Here is a 13,055-nt window from a genome sequence, read left to right as displayed (position 1 = left end):
TTGTTTTGATGCAAAGGATCTTGCAAGCCACCGTCTGTAACCTAAATCAGAACATGATGTACACAGAGAATTTTGCAGGTATGTCTCACTTGCCACCTACCTTTGTAATCTTCTCAGGCTACTGTGTAATAGCCATCAGTTTGAGTCATGGCAGCAGTGATTAAGAGCAGATTGTGGCCTTTTGAAGAAAGTCCAGAATGCTTCTCTGGTTGGTTCAGCTCAAATTCTTCTTCTCAGACCTGTGAGGGATGCTGGGCTCATGGTGTAACTCTCTCCTGCGAGGGAAACTGTGCAGCCTACGTGCTTCCCCACACCAGCCTTGTTACATGGGTTGCGCTTGCATGTGTGCCTATAGTCCTTTGCTTTTTGGATGGCTAGTGGTAGGAAAGATGGAAGGGTTTGCAGTGGCTTGGAGCTGTGGTGTTTGGTAGGATTCAAGGCAGTGTTCCTTCACCCTCGTTGAATTCGCTCTTCCTGCTTTCAGAGAAAGGTGCACTTATAGCTTGACTGTCCCTCAGCCGAGGGCTGCTCTTTTACCCGGATGCTTCTTATAAAAGAAGTGATCTTTTTTAAGATGTTTATCCATGATGCCTGGTCTTTAGTTTATGTACCTCAGCACACGTTTTAAACATGCAGAATTTGTTAATTCCCCTTGAAAATACCACTTTTTGTGTTGGGAGAAGCTTGCAGAATCGTATTTTTTCACTGTTTCATCCTTATCTGAAGATGCTTGGTTCCAGTCACTTTTCCTACTTTGCAAAGTGAGTTCTGTGGCCTCATCATGGGTTTGTGAAAGATGAATACTAATCTGCCTTGTTTACTTTTAGGAGGTCTTGGTTATGGACCCCAGTGCAAGTCCGTTGGAAAAAGCAGCTACAACAATGTAATAGTTACCGGCAGTCCCATGACAGTTCAACAGCTGCGACCCGTTTCACTTCCTGGTAATCAGGTTTCAACATCATGCAACAGCATCAACCCTAGCTTACAGAGGTCTATGGATGTTTCTAGCCTGAGTCCTTCTCCATCAGATACAAGGTCCTGAGTTACTTTTTTATATTTTGTGCTTTAAAAAGAGGATATTTTAATACTCTCGTAATTTAAATGCAACCTTTCTGATGTTTAAAATGGCCTGAATGATGCCTTGTTATGCCATTTATTCACTGCAATTTAATTGACATCAGCTATAATCATACTGTTTGGATCACTGAAATCATGGGTGAAATTTGTCCACACATTTTCTATGTTTTGTAGGTCTTTTTTATAGTCACTTAACTATATCTTTGTACTAAGGACAGTAAGTGTTATGGAGGATGAAAGCAGACATGGTCCACATGTTGCATTTTCAGGAGCAGTGACCTGTTTTAAGCTTACATAATACTAAAAGTGCTATGTTGATGCCTGTCAAGTAACAGTAATGTCAAAAAAAAACAAAACTAGATGCCTTCTCTCCTCATGAAATACCTTTGCTTTCAAATTGTTCAATTGTTTACATAAGTAAATAAATCAGATCAGTTGTTCCCAATCTGTACTGAGCCAGCAGTTAATTTTATCTGTTACACTTATGTCTCTAAAACCTTGTCCATTTTTCTAGCTCTTGTGGGTAGTTTAATGAAAACTATGGCTTCTACCTCTAAATGTTGCCTTTGTATATCACTAAACCACAGATAAATATTCATTCATTATTTTTTGAATGCTTAAATAACTTTTGAGGTTTTGGCTATGAATAGTGTCAGCAAAAATGAAGTGAAAATATTTATCCATACAAATACATTAAGCACATCCTAGCCTATTACTTAAATATACAGTGCTAAAACATTGTGACGTATTGTTTCAGAACCTACATTCCCACTCTTATAGGTGTGACTCATTGGAACATTTGCTTACTGAGTTGAAATGTAACTGTTCTTATTTACAAAAGGCCACAAGAGTCTTTACTCTCACGACAGTTTCCCTTTTCCTACATCACTTTATTACAAGGCAAGGAGCATTGTTGAAATAATTAAAATTGGTGTTATGTAACTGGAAGAAAATTTTGCTTTACTCTACTTTAAGATAGTTTATGACATTTCTTGTTGCTTCAGTTGTAAAGACTGAGTTCCCCAGGACAATTTACAAGATTAATTATCTATACATGTTTCAACAAAAAACATTCAGTGCTAAGGTGATGATAAATGACAAATCCAGAGATGTGCCTTTGAGACAGAACTGATGATATAAAAATTAAGTAATTATTACTTACTTAATAAGTTGTAGGTGTGCCTGTATGGTTCCAAACACTGTTGTTTTAATCTGAATGTGTGGTTGGGTGTACTATGTCAGCACCGAATTATACATTTTTGTTCTTATTTTAAAGAAACTTTTACTAAGGGTGAACTGAAGTTGAAACTCTGGCAGAATAGAGTCTCTAGTGTCCCTAGAGTCTCTTTTAATGACTTATCAAGGAAGATGATATAAAATCAGTTTGCCACACAAAGAATGTCCATTTCAGCAATTTGCCCTCAAATTGACAATCTAATAGGGCAAAACAAGTTTAAAGTTAGGTTTTAATTGACAGATTATTGAGACACTTTTTTTTTTTTTTTTTTTTTTTTTTTTTTTTTTTTTTTAAGTTTTTTCAGCAATAAACTGCATAGACCTAAACCAGTTGCCCAGAGTGACTCCATAGTCCTTCACAGGCTGAGTGCCTTCCCTCAGCTGTATCTCTCAGGCATCATGAACGGTGCAATGGAAACTCAATCCAAACCAAATTACTTGTTGAACTGAATCAAGCCAGAAAGACTTGCCTTGATTTTTGCTGATAGAAGAAAGAAAAAAGTTGGCATTTTTCGTATATATTCCATGAGGGATAAAACCTTTCCCATCTTTTTTGAGTTTCCCAAAAACTTTTTCAGAATATTCAGTTATTCTGCTTGAAACCAGATGCAATATTGTGATTCACTTTGATGTAAGTCAAAAAGCATCCTAGGAAAGAGCAAAAGGATTTTGGCTAGTAAAACTGAAGACAAAGCAAAAACATAAGAAAACATAGTTTTGACTCTTCCATGTTTATGGGTAGGAGTCTTGTGTATGTAGGAGTTTATGTGTAAGGTTATACTTGACACTGTGGCCTCTGTACACAGAGGAAGAAGAGAAAGTAATTACAAGTAATCTCTTGTAAACATTGATAAAAGATCTCAAACTGGTTTAGATTACAATAAGTAGACGTGCCAATTAACACCATCTGAGAATCTGGCACAATGGTATAGCTGGCCCTTCATTTTCCTATTACCTGTATTCATTTTCCTCCAGAAAACTACTTAGTCACAGTATAGGCTGGGTTTTAAAGGAATTTTCTTTGTTTTGGGAGTTGGAATGTTCATTGCTTTTGAGTTTAGAGGCTTAATCTGAGGCTTCTTCTGATTATCCAGCTCTTACTGTGTACTTGAAATTCTAGGCCAAAGTGTTTGTTTGCTCGTTTTCTTCTGAGACCTTTGAAATGCAGTTTTTTCTTTGGCTTCACTGGTGGGTATGTCCCTTTGTGTTATGCATTAGAAGCTTTTTGAATGACACTGGTTCTGTTAGGCATCTGATTAAAATTCTTGACATTACAAAATCAGATTTGTTACGTTGATGAATTATTTTTTTCCTACTTAAAAAAGAAAATAAATAATCAAACAGCAAAAAAGCCCAAACCAACCCTATTTGTATTTTCCAGAAATATATACACACACATATGGAAAAATCAAACCTTATTTACTCCTCGTGCTCTGTTGCAGGCTTTGGAGCTGTTTAGGGGTCACGGCATACTAACATGATTTAACTGCCCTATAATGAACTGAACTTTAGCAAACCCATTGATAACAGACCCAACAGCCTTAATATTCTTTTTTTTGAACAAATAATTATCCCTTTTGATCTGAATCTTGCACCACATTGACCTTGTATAGCAATGCCATTTTTCTCATTTCTCTCAATGCAAACTGTAGTCAGCATATTAATTGTGCTTTTCTTCAGTGGTGTCTTTTGAAAGTGCCATTTAAACCCTGATGGAGTAACATAACCTTCGTAACAGTAGCCTATGCTGACATTCAGCCTGAACAGGATGTTTCTTACAAAACAGTGTTCAGCAAATCAACAATCCATTACAAAGCAAGTATCTTGAGCAAAGGAACATCTACCCGTCGATCCTGTAGGTCACCACAGCAAGGCTGGGTAATATTTAGAGCTACATTTTCAGTGTTCATGAGGTATCTCAGTGCACAGATGCAACACCTGCAAATTGCTTTGTCTCTCCCTCAGCCTGTGCCAATCTTCCCCTCCAGACAAAAGAGAGCTGAGAGGGCAGCCAGGGTGCCCTGACAATCAATTCCCCATCTCCAGCTATTCAGCAATGACTGAGCTGTGTTCTTGTAGCATGATCCAGCCTTTAAATAAAAGTCACTGCAAAATGGCTTTTCTTTCTTCATATTGTTTGACTCTTAAGTGTTTGAAAATGCTGCAATACTAACTACTAGGAAAAAAATCCCATCATTCAGGGTGTTCTCATGTGATAAGCAGAATAAGATAACAAAGACACTGTGATTTTTCATCTTTAACTTCTAAGGCTAGATCTGAGCATGGAAAACTATATACATTTCTCTCACCTGAATGACCTTGCCTAGTGTTTTCGTATATTCTTTTATCCTTGCTGGTCTAATTGGAAGATAATCCACAGATCTCAGAGGCAAAAAGTCAATTTACAAAAAGCAAAATCATGGAAATGTGGTAAATTCACTGGGAATATCTCCAGAGCAGTTGTTAGGATCTGTTCTTGCTCTCTTGGGTTGACTGATATTGTTTTAAATAGGATTCCCAGTTTCAGCCTACCACCAACCACTACTTAAGTAGTTTCATTTATCTCAAACAAAGCTGTGGTCGCTGCAGTACGGCTGTAGTGCAGACATATGATGCAAGTATGAGCCTAAACAGAACACATGGTTCTGTGTTCCTGAAGCAGTATCTGTAAGAAAATCTTGCAGAAACTCAGAAGCAACTGCAATATTGCTTACCCTGAGTGGATGTGAGAACTTGCTTCACTGTTAAAAAAAAGAAGCAAGTCAAATAGGTAGAAGTGCCTCCTCAGAAGCTTGCTGTAACCGTGTATGTATCAAGAAACAGATGAGATTTGATTTTATTTATTTTCTTTATGGTGCATACTTTTCTCTTTCCAAAAATGGAGGTTTGTAGCAACATAAAAACATGCAGTAAAATAGTTATAAATAACTACAGGAATACCTTTGTAAATACGTTATTCCTTACCTGCTTGACAGTGCCTGTGGAATATTGCATGCAAATATTTTGTATACTGTTTATTTAGAGCTTTTAGAAAATATATTCCAACACCTGGTGTTTAAAGTACCTACTGGTATTCAGGGTACCTATAAGCACGTATTAGCTGTCTTTTCAAAGTTAATTTGACCTCCTGAAGTCTTTGTACGATAGAGGGAACTATTGTGGATCTTGGGTTTTATGTGAGATGGTAAGAAGCAGTGATTGACTTGTCTACCTTAAAAAATGCAATTTAGGTGTGGAAGAGAAACTAAATTTGCCATTTATTCAATCCATCATTGAAATTCTATGTTTTTTTTTAAACTTTATTGTGAAGATAATTAACCCAGGAATTAATCCCAAAATGTAAGGTGCAGAGGCTTCTGTGTCTATGAGATCTCCAGGTTTATCTAGCTGCATACCTGGTTCTTTCTACTGCTAGAGCTCCTTAAAAATTGAAATTAATACACTGATAGCACTGCTGGCTGACAGAAGATCTAAGTCTGCCATGTGAACTGAAAACATAAAGACATAAATCCGCTTGGCCTTTACCCATCATTTGCAGCCATGAACAAGGGACCTTGATGTTCTTATATTTCCTTTTTATACCTTTCAGTATAAAACAGTACTGTTAAGAGCTTATGAGCTCTTTTTTTAAGCTACCAGTAGAATATTTGCAGTATAAGTAAGTTTCACATTATTTCTGTGAAAAACAATGATAATAGCAAGATTACACTTTAATGAAGATTTAGATTACTGACTTGGTGCCAGATACATCATCAGATCAAAACTAAATAAACCACTTCAAGCAGCTCTTCTACATTATTCATTTTGTTTGGTTTGTAAAGTTAGATATCTGTATTTATAAACTTAAGTTATTTCTGTAAAGACTACTATTGGTATGCATTACAATTACATTCAGGTTAAATATTTATTCTTTATTAATAAGTCTTCTTCCTGTTCTTTGCCAGCAAAATAATAGTAGACTCAAATCAATACAAGTTTCATACAAGGCAGGAGCATAATGCTTTGGCTTCAGAAGCCCAAACCTATTTATACCACAGCTGATGAACAGATTTGCATTGATTTCTGCAGTGATATATCAAGAACATTTACAGCAACTTTTCTTTAAAATCTTGAAGTTTTAAAGTTGGTTTCCTAAGTGACCTTGTTACATACGTATTGCCCATGTATGCCTGCTGGTACATTAACTGAGAGTGCTGAATTTGAGTAGTTAAAATTCCAGAGAACTTTCTTCACATGTAGCCTTTGTTTACTTTTACGTGTGTGTGAAAATAGAAGGACTACTGTTGAATTGTCTAACTGCTTACTTAGTTTATTGTGTCTTTATTCTAGGTTGCTCTTGACGCATGAGTCTCTGTCCTCTATGACATTAAGCTTGTCAGAAAGTCAGTCCACTTTGAGTGTTAAGCAAGAGTGGTTGCATGGGTGCAAGACACTTCCTTCTGCTGCTGCTGACCAACGTTTTCAAAACAGCAGTGAGCTTGGGGACTTACTAAATTTTTCACCTGGAACATCCGTGTCAGGTAACTGCATATCTAACTCATTACTGTCCTACTTATATGGCACAGAAAATAACCATTCCCCTTACACTAGTCCTCATCATTCCTCAGCCTGGCCTCAATCAGCCTGCTCCAAAAAAAGATCACTCTTTCTGTCTCCTCTGTCTGATGGCATTGGGATTGACTTCAATACAATCATCCATACATCCCCAAACTCTCTGGTGTCCTACATCAACAGTTCCAGGACATCACCAGAAAATGTCACCACACAGCCTGAGGTCTATGGATATTTTTTGGGAGTGAGAGGAAGCTGTATGCCCCAAAATTGCTCTATTCCATCTGCCCAGAAGGTCCTCCTCATGTCTAATGGTAATGTCACCTTCTCAGGGTACACTGATAATGGGGCTGGCGAGTACCAGCGGATGCAGCAGCTGGACCAAGCCAGCTTGGAGATGGATGTTGCAAGTAACATGGTGATCCACGCGGGCATGCTGCCTGCAGACAACCAGGTGGTGGACATCCTGAAAGATGGACAGCTGGACAACTTCTCTAGTCATATGGTTGACATGCCTCTTCCACCCGTGCTACCACCACCTCCTTCTCAAGGGCCACCACCACCATACCACGCTCACCAGCACCGGCATCCACACAACCTCCCCAGTTGCATTCACCCATTGGCTGTGCCTGTTTCTGCCCCAGGCTCCCTGCTTGATGAAAACAGCGAGTCAAGCGATTTCAACGGCAAGTATGGCTGTTGTTGGTTAGACTGTGGTGCACTGTATGACCAGCAAGAGGAACTTGTGCGGCACATAGAGAAGATTCATATAGATCAGAGGAAAGGAGAGGACTTTACTTGCTTCTGGGCAGGGTGTCCACGAAGGTACAAGCCATTTAATGCCCGTTATAAACTGCTGATTCACATGAGAGTCCACTCAGGAGAGAAGCCAAACAAATGCACAGTAAGTCTGAATTCTGTCTCTCTTACCAATAACAGGTCTTCTATTATTCATGAAAATACAAAGAATTTGTAATTCTACCTTTGTTTTTCCAGGTTAATGGTGTGCTTTTTAACTAGTCTGTGTGAATGAATGACTGTTCCATCTTTCCCCCTAGACTGAAAGGAAAGGTAGTCTTTAATTGGATATGCAGTGACAGACAGGAGTGGCCAAAATGTTATTTTCTAATTTTATAATCTTTTGCTGTAGACTGCAAAATTGACTTAGTAGACCTTGATAAAGTACAACTTAAAGCACCTTCAGTACTTAAGTACCTGTATGAAGGAAACACATGGGAAAAGTGCTCCAGAATAAATGGCACAATTTTACTCTTGCCTCATGGAATTTTCAGGATCTTGCATAATTCTACCATGAAAAACTGAGAAGAATTGGGTATTTTTCAAGGCAGTTATTTGTTTCATTACTAAAAAAATTAGACCCACAACCTTGTTTTCATGAATACAGTAGGAATTAAGCACATAATTTCTCTGTTTGCAGATTCTAACAATGAGCAGTCAACCCCTAGAGTTTTTCTTGCTGTTTTTCTTAGGGTCATTGCAAGTCAGTCTCACACATATGTAATCACATGGGATAACAATCCAGCCAGTAAAGCATAGAATCACTCTATGTTTAAATTCCAATGAACAACCTGTAATTTCTGTACTTCAGAATCTTGATTGGCCTTACATATAGTCTGTATTTTGGATGATGAGTAGCTTACTTTTGCTGTGTGCTTACTTTGTGCCAACAGAAAGTAATCTCACCAGTGCTGTTTCCAGTCCTCAGCATAATCTAATAAAATAATGAGTGTATAATTTCTAGGAATAACTGCTGCATATTATTCACTTGAAAAAACCCCATATTTATATGTTATGAAATGTAAATTGGTCCGGGAGTCTATTTCTATTTGTGTGCCTAGTTAAATAGTTTTCTTACCATGATGTAGATGTTTGCTTGTGCAGTAGATAGGGAAAACTTTTTTATTTCACTTTTGCTATAGCAAAGGGCCAATCTCCTTGAGGGAGAGCAGATATCTTCCTAGATTTCTCTCTTAAATTTAACGGATTTGGTAGAGATTGGGTCACAACACTAGCGAGACTCTTTACCTTTCCCTTTAGTCACACCAGACTCTGAACTCGGGCGTTCTGGATACTTTTTAAAAAATTCCATGATACTGTCTTTTCTGCTCTCCAGATATATTGTATCAGAGTTTACCATTAATTTCAGTTGCTCTCCAAGGATTTCTTGTCAGCTTTGTGGTGAGAGAGAAAAGGAGAAAAAAGAATTATTAGGAGTAAAGAAAGTAATATTTTAAGGGAATAGCACCTGGAGAAAAGGAACAGAAACAGACATCAACAGATGAGTGAGGGCAGAAAACGGTATAAAGGAAGAGAGCTGGAATGGTGAAAGCACTGTAAAAAGAGTAATGGAGGTACCCAGCATCTTCTAGTGGGAGAATTATGGTGAGGGATCCAGTAGACCAGGGAAAACATTGTGTTGGTATCACTATATATTCTCTGCCCTGCCTATTCAGAAAGGATGCTTACAGTGACCTTCCCATATAAGTGAGAAGTGACCTCATTATGAGGCCTCCACCAGGAGTCCTTAGCTTTGAAGAAATTGTCATTTACTGGTGATAAATATGTTAATGTTTAAGAGGATAGAGTACTTCATATGGTAAAATTTTTAAGATAACTAAATCTAAACTAAAGTATGTGTGACATCACGCTGTGCCACAAAAATGTAAGAGGTGTCTGTATTAGCTTCTCAGAGAGGATTGCTTTCATAAACATTAAAAAGTGTGATTAATTTCACTGAACTTCATCAAGTATTGCTGAATCATTGCTAGATAGTGCCAAGAAGTTTGCATATCAGAACCAGCAGCCACATGCTCATCTTGCTTTCATGTTGTAAGCGTAATGAAATGTAGAAATAAAGTGACATAATAACCCTCATAATGTGGGTAGAAATCTGGAACATAGACCTCCTCTTTAGAAGGGTTTGAGAGGAACAGCTTGCTGTCTTCTCCCTTTATCATTTCACAAGTGATGTGAATTTGGAAGAGTATTTGGCTTTCTAATGCCCAGGAACCATGGTCTGGAAGTATCTCAATATATTTAGGAAACTGTTCTTCAGCCAGACTTCATACCTTTTTCACCAAGCAGTGAAATTTATATTCATATCAATTTAGTTTAATGTTTTAAACTGAGTTTTAAAGTGAGGTACTAAGGAGAACACTTTGGGCAAGATGATCATAAAGTATGATTTCTGTAATTAACAAAAAATATGCAAAAGAAATCTCAAGCTTTTCACCAAACCTGTATGAATGTATGCATTTAAGATAAAACAATAATTCAGAATCTTTATTTGTCCACCTACAGTCTTTCTATAGTTTATTTATGCCTCTTTCACTAAGAACATTAAAAGTTTACGTCCACTGCAGTTTACAGACTCATAAAAGGCAGTGTAGTAGACAGAGCTGGGAAGGAAAGATGTCACATCTATTACATGAGCCAACCAGCTTTACTACAGAGAACATATATCAGAAGCAATAGGTCTTTGGAAGGAACTTATCAAGACATCCTGTAATCAAAGGCAGCCAGTTAACACTAGTCACGTTAGTGACATCACACAGTAGTCACTGTATGTGTTGATAGTTCTTAACATTTTGCAAGAGACAGTCTTCTCATTAAGCATATATTGTAATGGGTCCTAGTCAGTATATTCATCATGCAGTACTTGTTCCTGTGCAGATTAGTGCAGAAAGTGTATCATCTTACACTGTTTTCTGTATCCCAGTGGATTGCTGTGATAGTTCAGCAAGCTTTGCAAGGTTTTAGTATTACAAGGTGAGAGTTACTTCCAAGTTGTGTAACTGTGACACAGAATCAGATGCACAACTAATTACAAGCTGAGCTTCTTAAAATCATTTTATTCTTCTGTGTTACCACTCTGTGATGATGAAATTATATATTTGAGAAGAGACTTGAAGAACAGCTAGGACTGCAGTTAAAATCAGAGTCAAGTAGAATATTCCTTTGACTTCAGCAGTAGTTTTGCCACATCTGAAATAGTTCCTATTTATCTATGTAACAAAAATTTGAAATTATATATTAAAGCTACAAGTGATACTTTAGTCATTGGTTCCTTCTTGTTCTGGACGATCAGTCTTCTTCAGTTTTGGAATATGAACGTGTTGTAGAGTGAGTATCAATCAGATAGCAGCATAGAAAAACTTGTGATGATCAGATCCGAACATAAAGTCAAGCATTCTTAAGGTCAAAATCTCAGCATATACTTGTCCCTCTGCATGAAACAAACGAGGGTGGAGTGGAAAATAATTGCGTACTGATCCTGATAGATTTGTTTCATGTTGTTGTTGTTCTGTGAATCAGGCTCATTTTTTCCAGCTTTAACTGAATTCTCTGATGAAGATGCATGTTCAGATTAGGTTTTAGCAATTTGATCCAGTATACTTTCTCTGTGTACTGAAAAGTCACGGTGCATTTTTCATTCCTGCCCCTTTTTAGAAGGCATTTCAATTTTAAAAAGCATTATTTTAATGGAGGCTTGCTTTTTGTTTTGTAATGGAAGCCAAAGTAGATGAATCTATTTGGCCTTGCTTTATTACATGGAAATTTGTGAAATTAAGGAGTACCTGCATGCAGAAGTCCTCACTTCAATTTGACTTGTTTGGAATAGGAATTCATTAAATAGCTGCTACAATGTATTGGTCTCCCTCACTTGTCATTGAAACACGTTTCAGGTTCTGTTCTAACTTGACTGCATCTGGAATGCGTTCTTCTTTCCAGTGACCTGGTTTAAAGACTGAAAAAAACCAATATTAATGACATGGTAAAATATATGTAGTGTCTATTCCTAAACTTCTTATTGGAAGATGTTGGGGAGTTAGACTAGATGATCTTTGAAGGTCCATTCCAACCCAAACTATTCTATGATACTATGATTCTTTATATAAAGTAGGTATGGCATGTCAAATGATTTGTATTTATTTATTTATTTATTTATCTTTGCATTAGCTTGTACTTTGTAGGAATAAGTTAAAGAAGAAAAAGTTGAATAAAAAAAGGATGTTGAAATGCAAGCACTTAATATGCCGGTGTTTGAGATAAAATCTGTAACATTTGCCAGCAGCTACCACCCAGTGGTATCTGAGGTTCCCTCAGATTTCCTCTGGATTAGAAAAAAAGAGAATTTTCATTAGCTGTGAAAACTCCACAGCAGCAATTGGCAAATGCTGAACTTTTGCTCTTTTTGGCTCAACCTGTGAGGTTATTTTCTACTCAATCTTCCTTCTTTTATAGTGAGTATTACTGTACTTTTCAAGTTCAGCTGCAATAAGAGGTACTTAATTAGTCTTCTTGTCATGATGTGTGATCACTGAGCTTAATATGTTTATTCTGGTGTAAATGGCAACAGCATATTGTTAGAGATAGATTTCAGGCTCTCTCCTCGCAGTTTCATTCAGGTACACTAGGAATGCTTCCCCTTTTGACATTTTGACACTGAGTTAAATCTTTCTGCTTTCTGTGAGATTTGAGCTATGCTTCAGCACAATGCCATTAATATTTTGTAGCATGGGATAGTAGTACTTATACGGCACTTTTTGTCACAGCTGCTTGATGTGATAGAAACTAATAACATTGTTAGTATCCCTCTCAGATTTGAAGCAACATCCATGTAACATCTGCTAAATATCTAAAATTATCCTGCAACACACAGCCTACTAATCATGTAAAATAGAAGGTACGGTTAAAATAAAACCCCATAAAACTTAACACACTTGTATAATGCTTTTTTTGAGACACAAGTAAATATCTTAAGGTGAGCAAGCATATTTAGATAGAAGCTATGTATGCTACTTGAAGAACATGTACTTGGAAAATGGTGTTCAAGATGAAATTTTGATTAAAACCGTTAAATCCATCCTGTAAAAATTGTTGGGATTTTTTTTTCATCTAAAGGCTTTAGCAATGTGCTTTCATATGGTGTGTTATATATAGCATGTACTATATATTTTAAGTACGGTACATGCCACTGTTTTTTGGTGATAAGGCCATATCAAATCCTGTATTGCACTAGAGTTTCGAAAAAGTAGAAACTATAGATATATATATATTTTAATTCACTAAACTAACTAAAACAGAAATACCATGGGAAAGGAAGTGATGTATGAGTAATTTGACTGTATAATGGTGTATAGACACCAAAAAGCTGAGTTTTAATTTGC

General features: G+C 37.0%; 1 protein-coding gene across 1 annotated transcript in view; it reads left to right on the top strand.

Moving 5' to 3' along the window:
• The window catches only part of GLIS3 (GLIS family zinc finger 3), a gene marked incomplete at its 5' end in the record, with an annotated part of 147,192 nt that overhangs the window by 30,628 nt on the left and 103,509 nt on the right, over positions 1-13,055 (top strand). The window contains 2 exon segments of the mRNA XM_080637381.1: positions 828-1,035; positions 6,643-7,768. Of these exon segments, the coding sequence (XP_080493507.1) occupies positions 828-1,035; positions 6,643-7,768 (1,334 nt within the window).

This window comes from Psittacula echo, assembly GCF_963264785.1.
Source record: "Psittacula echo genome assembly, chromosome: Z".
NCBI lineage: Eukaryota > Metazoa > Chordata > Aves > Psittaciformes > Psittacidae > Psittacula > Psittacula echo.
The sequence above is the reverse complement of the archived record's forward strand: the minus strand, read 5'-3'. Positions and strand labels throughout refer to the sequence as shown.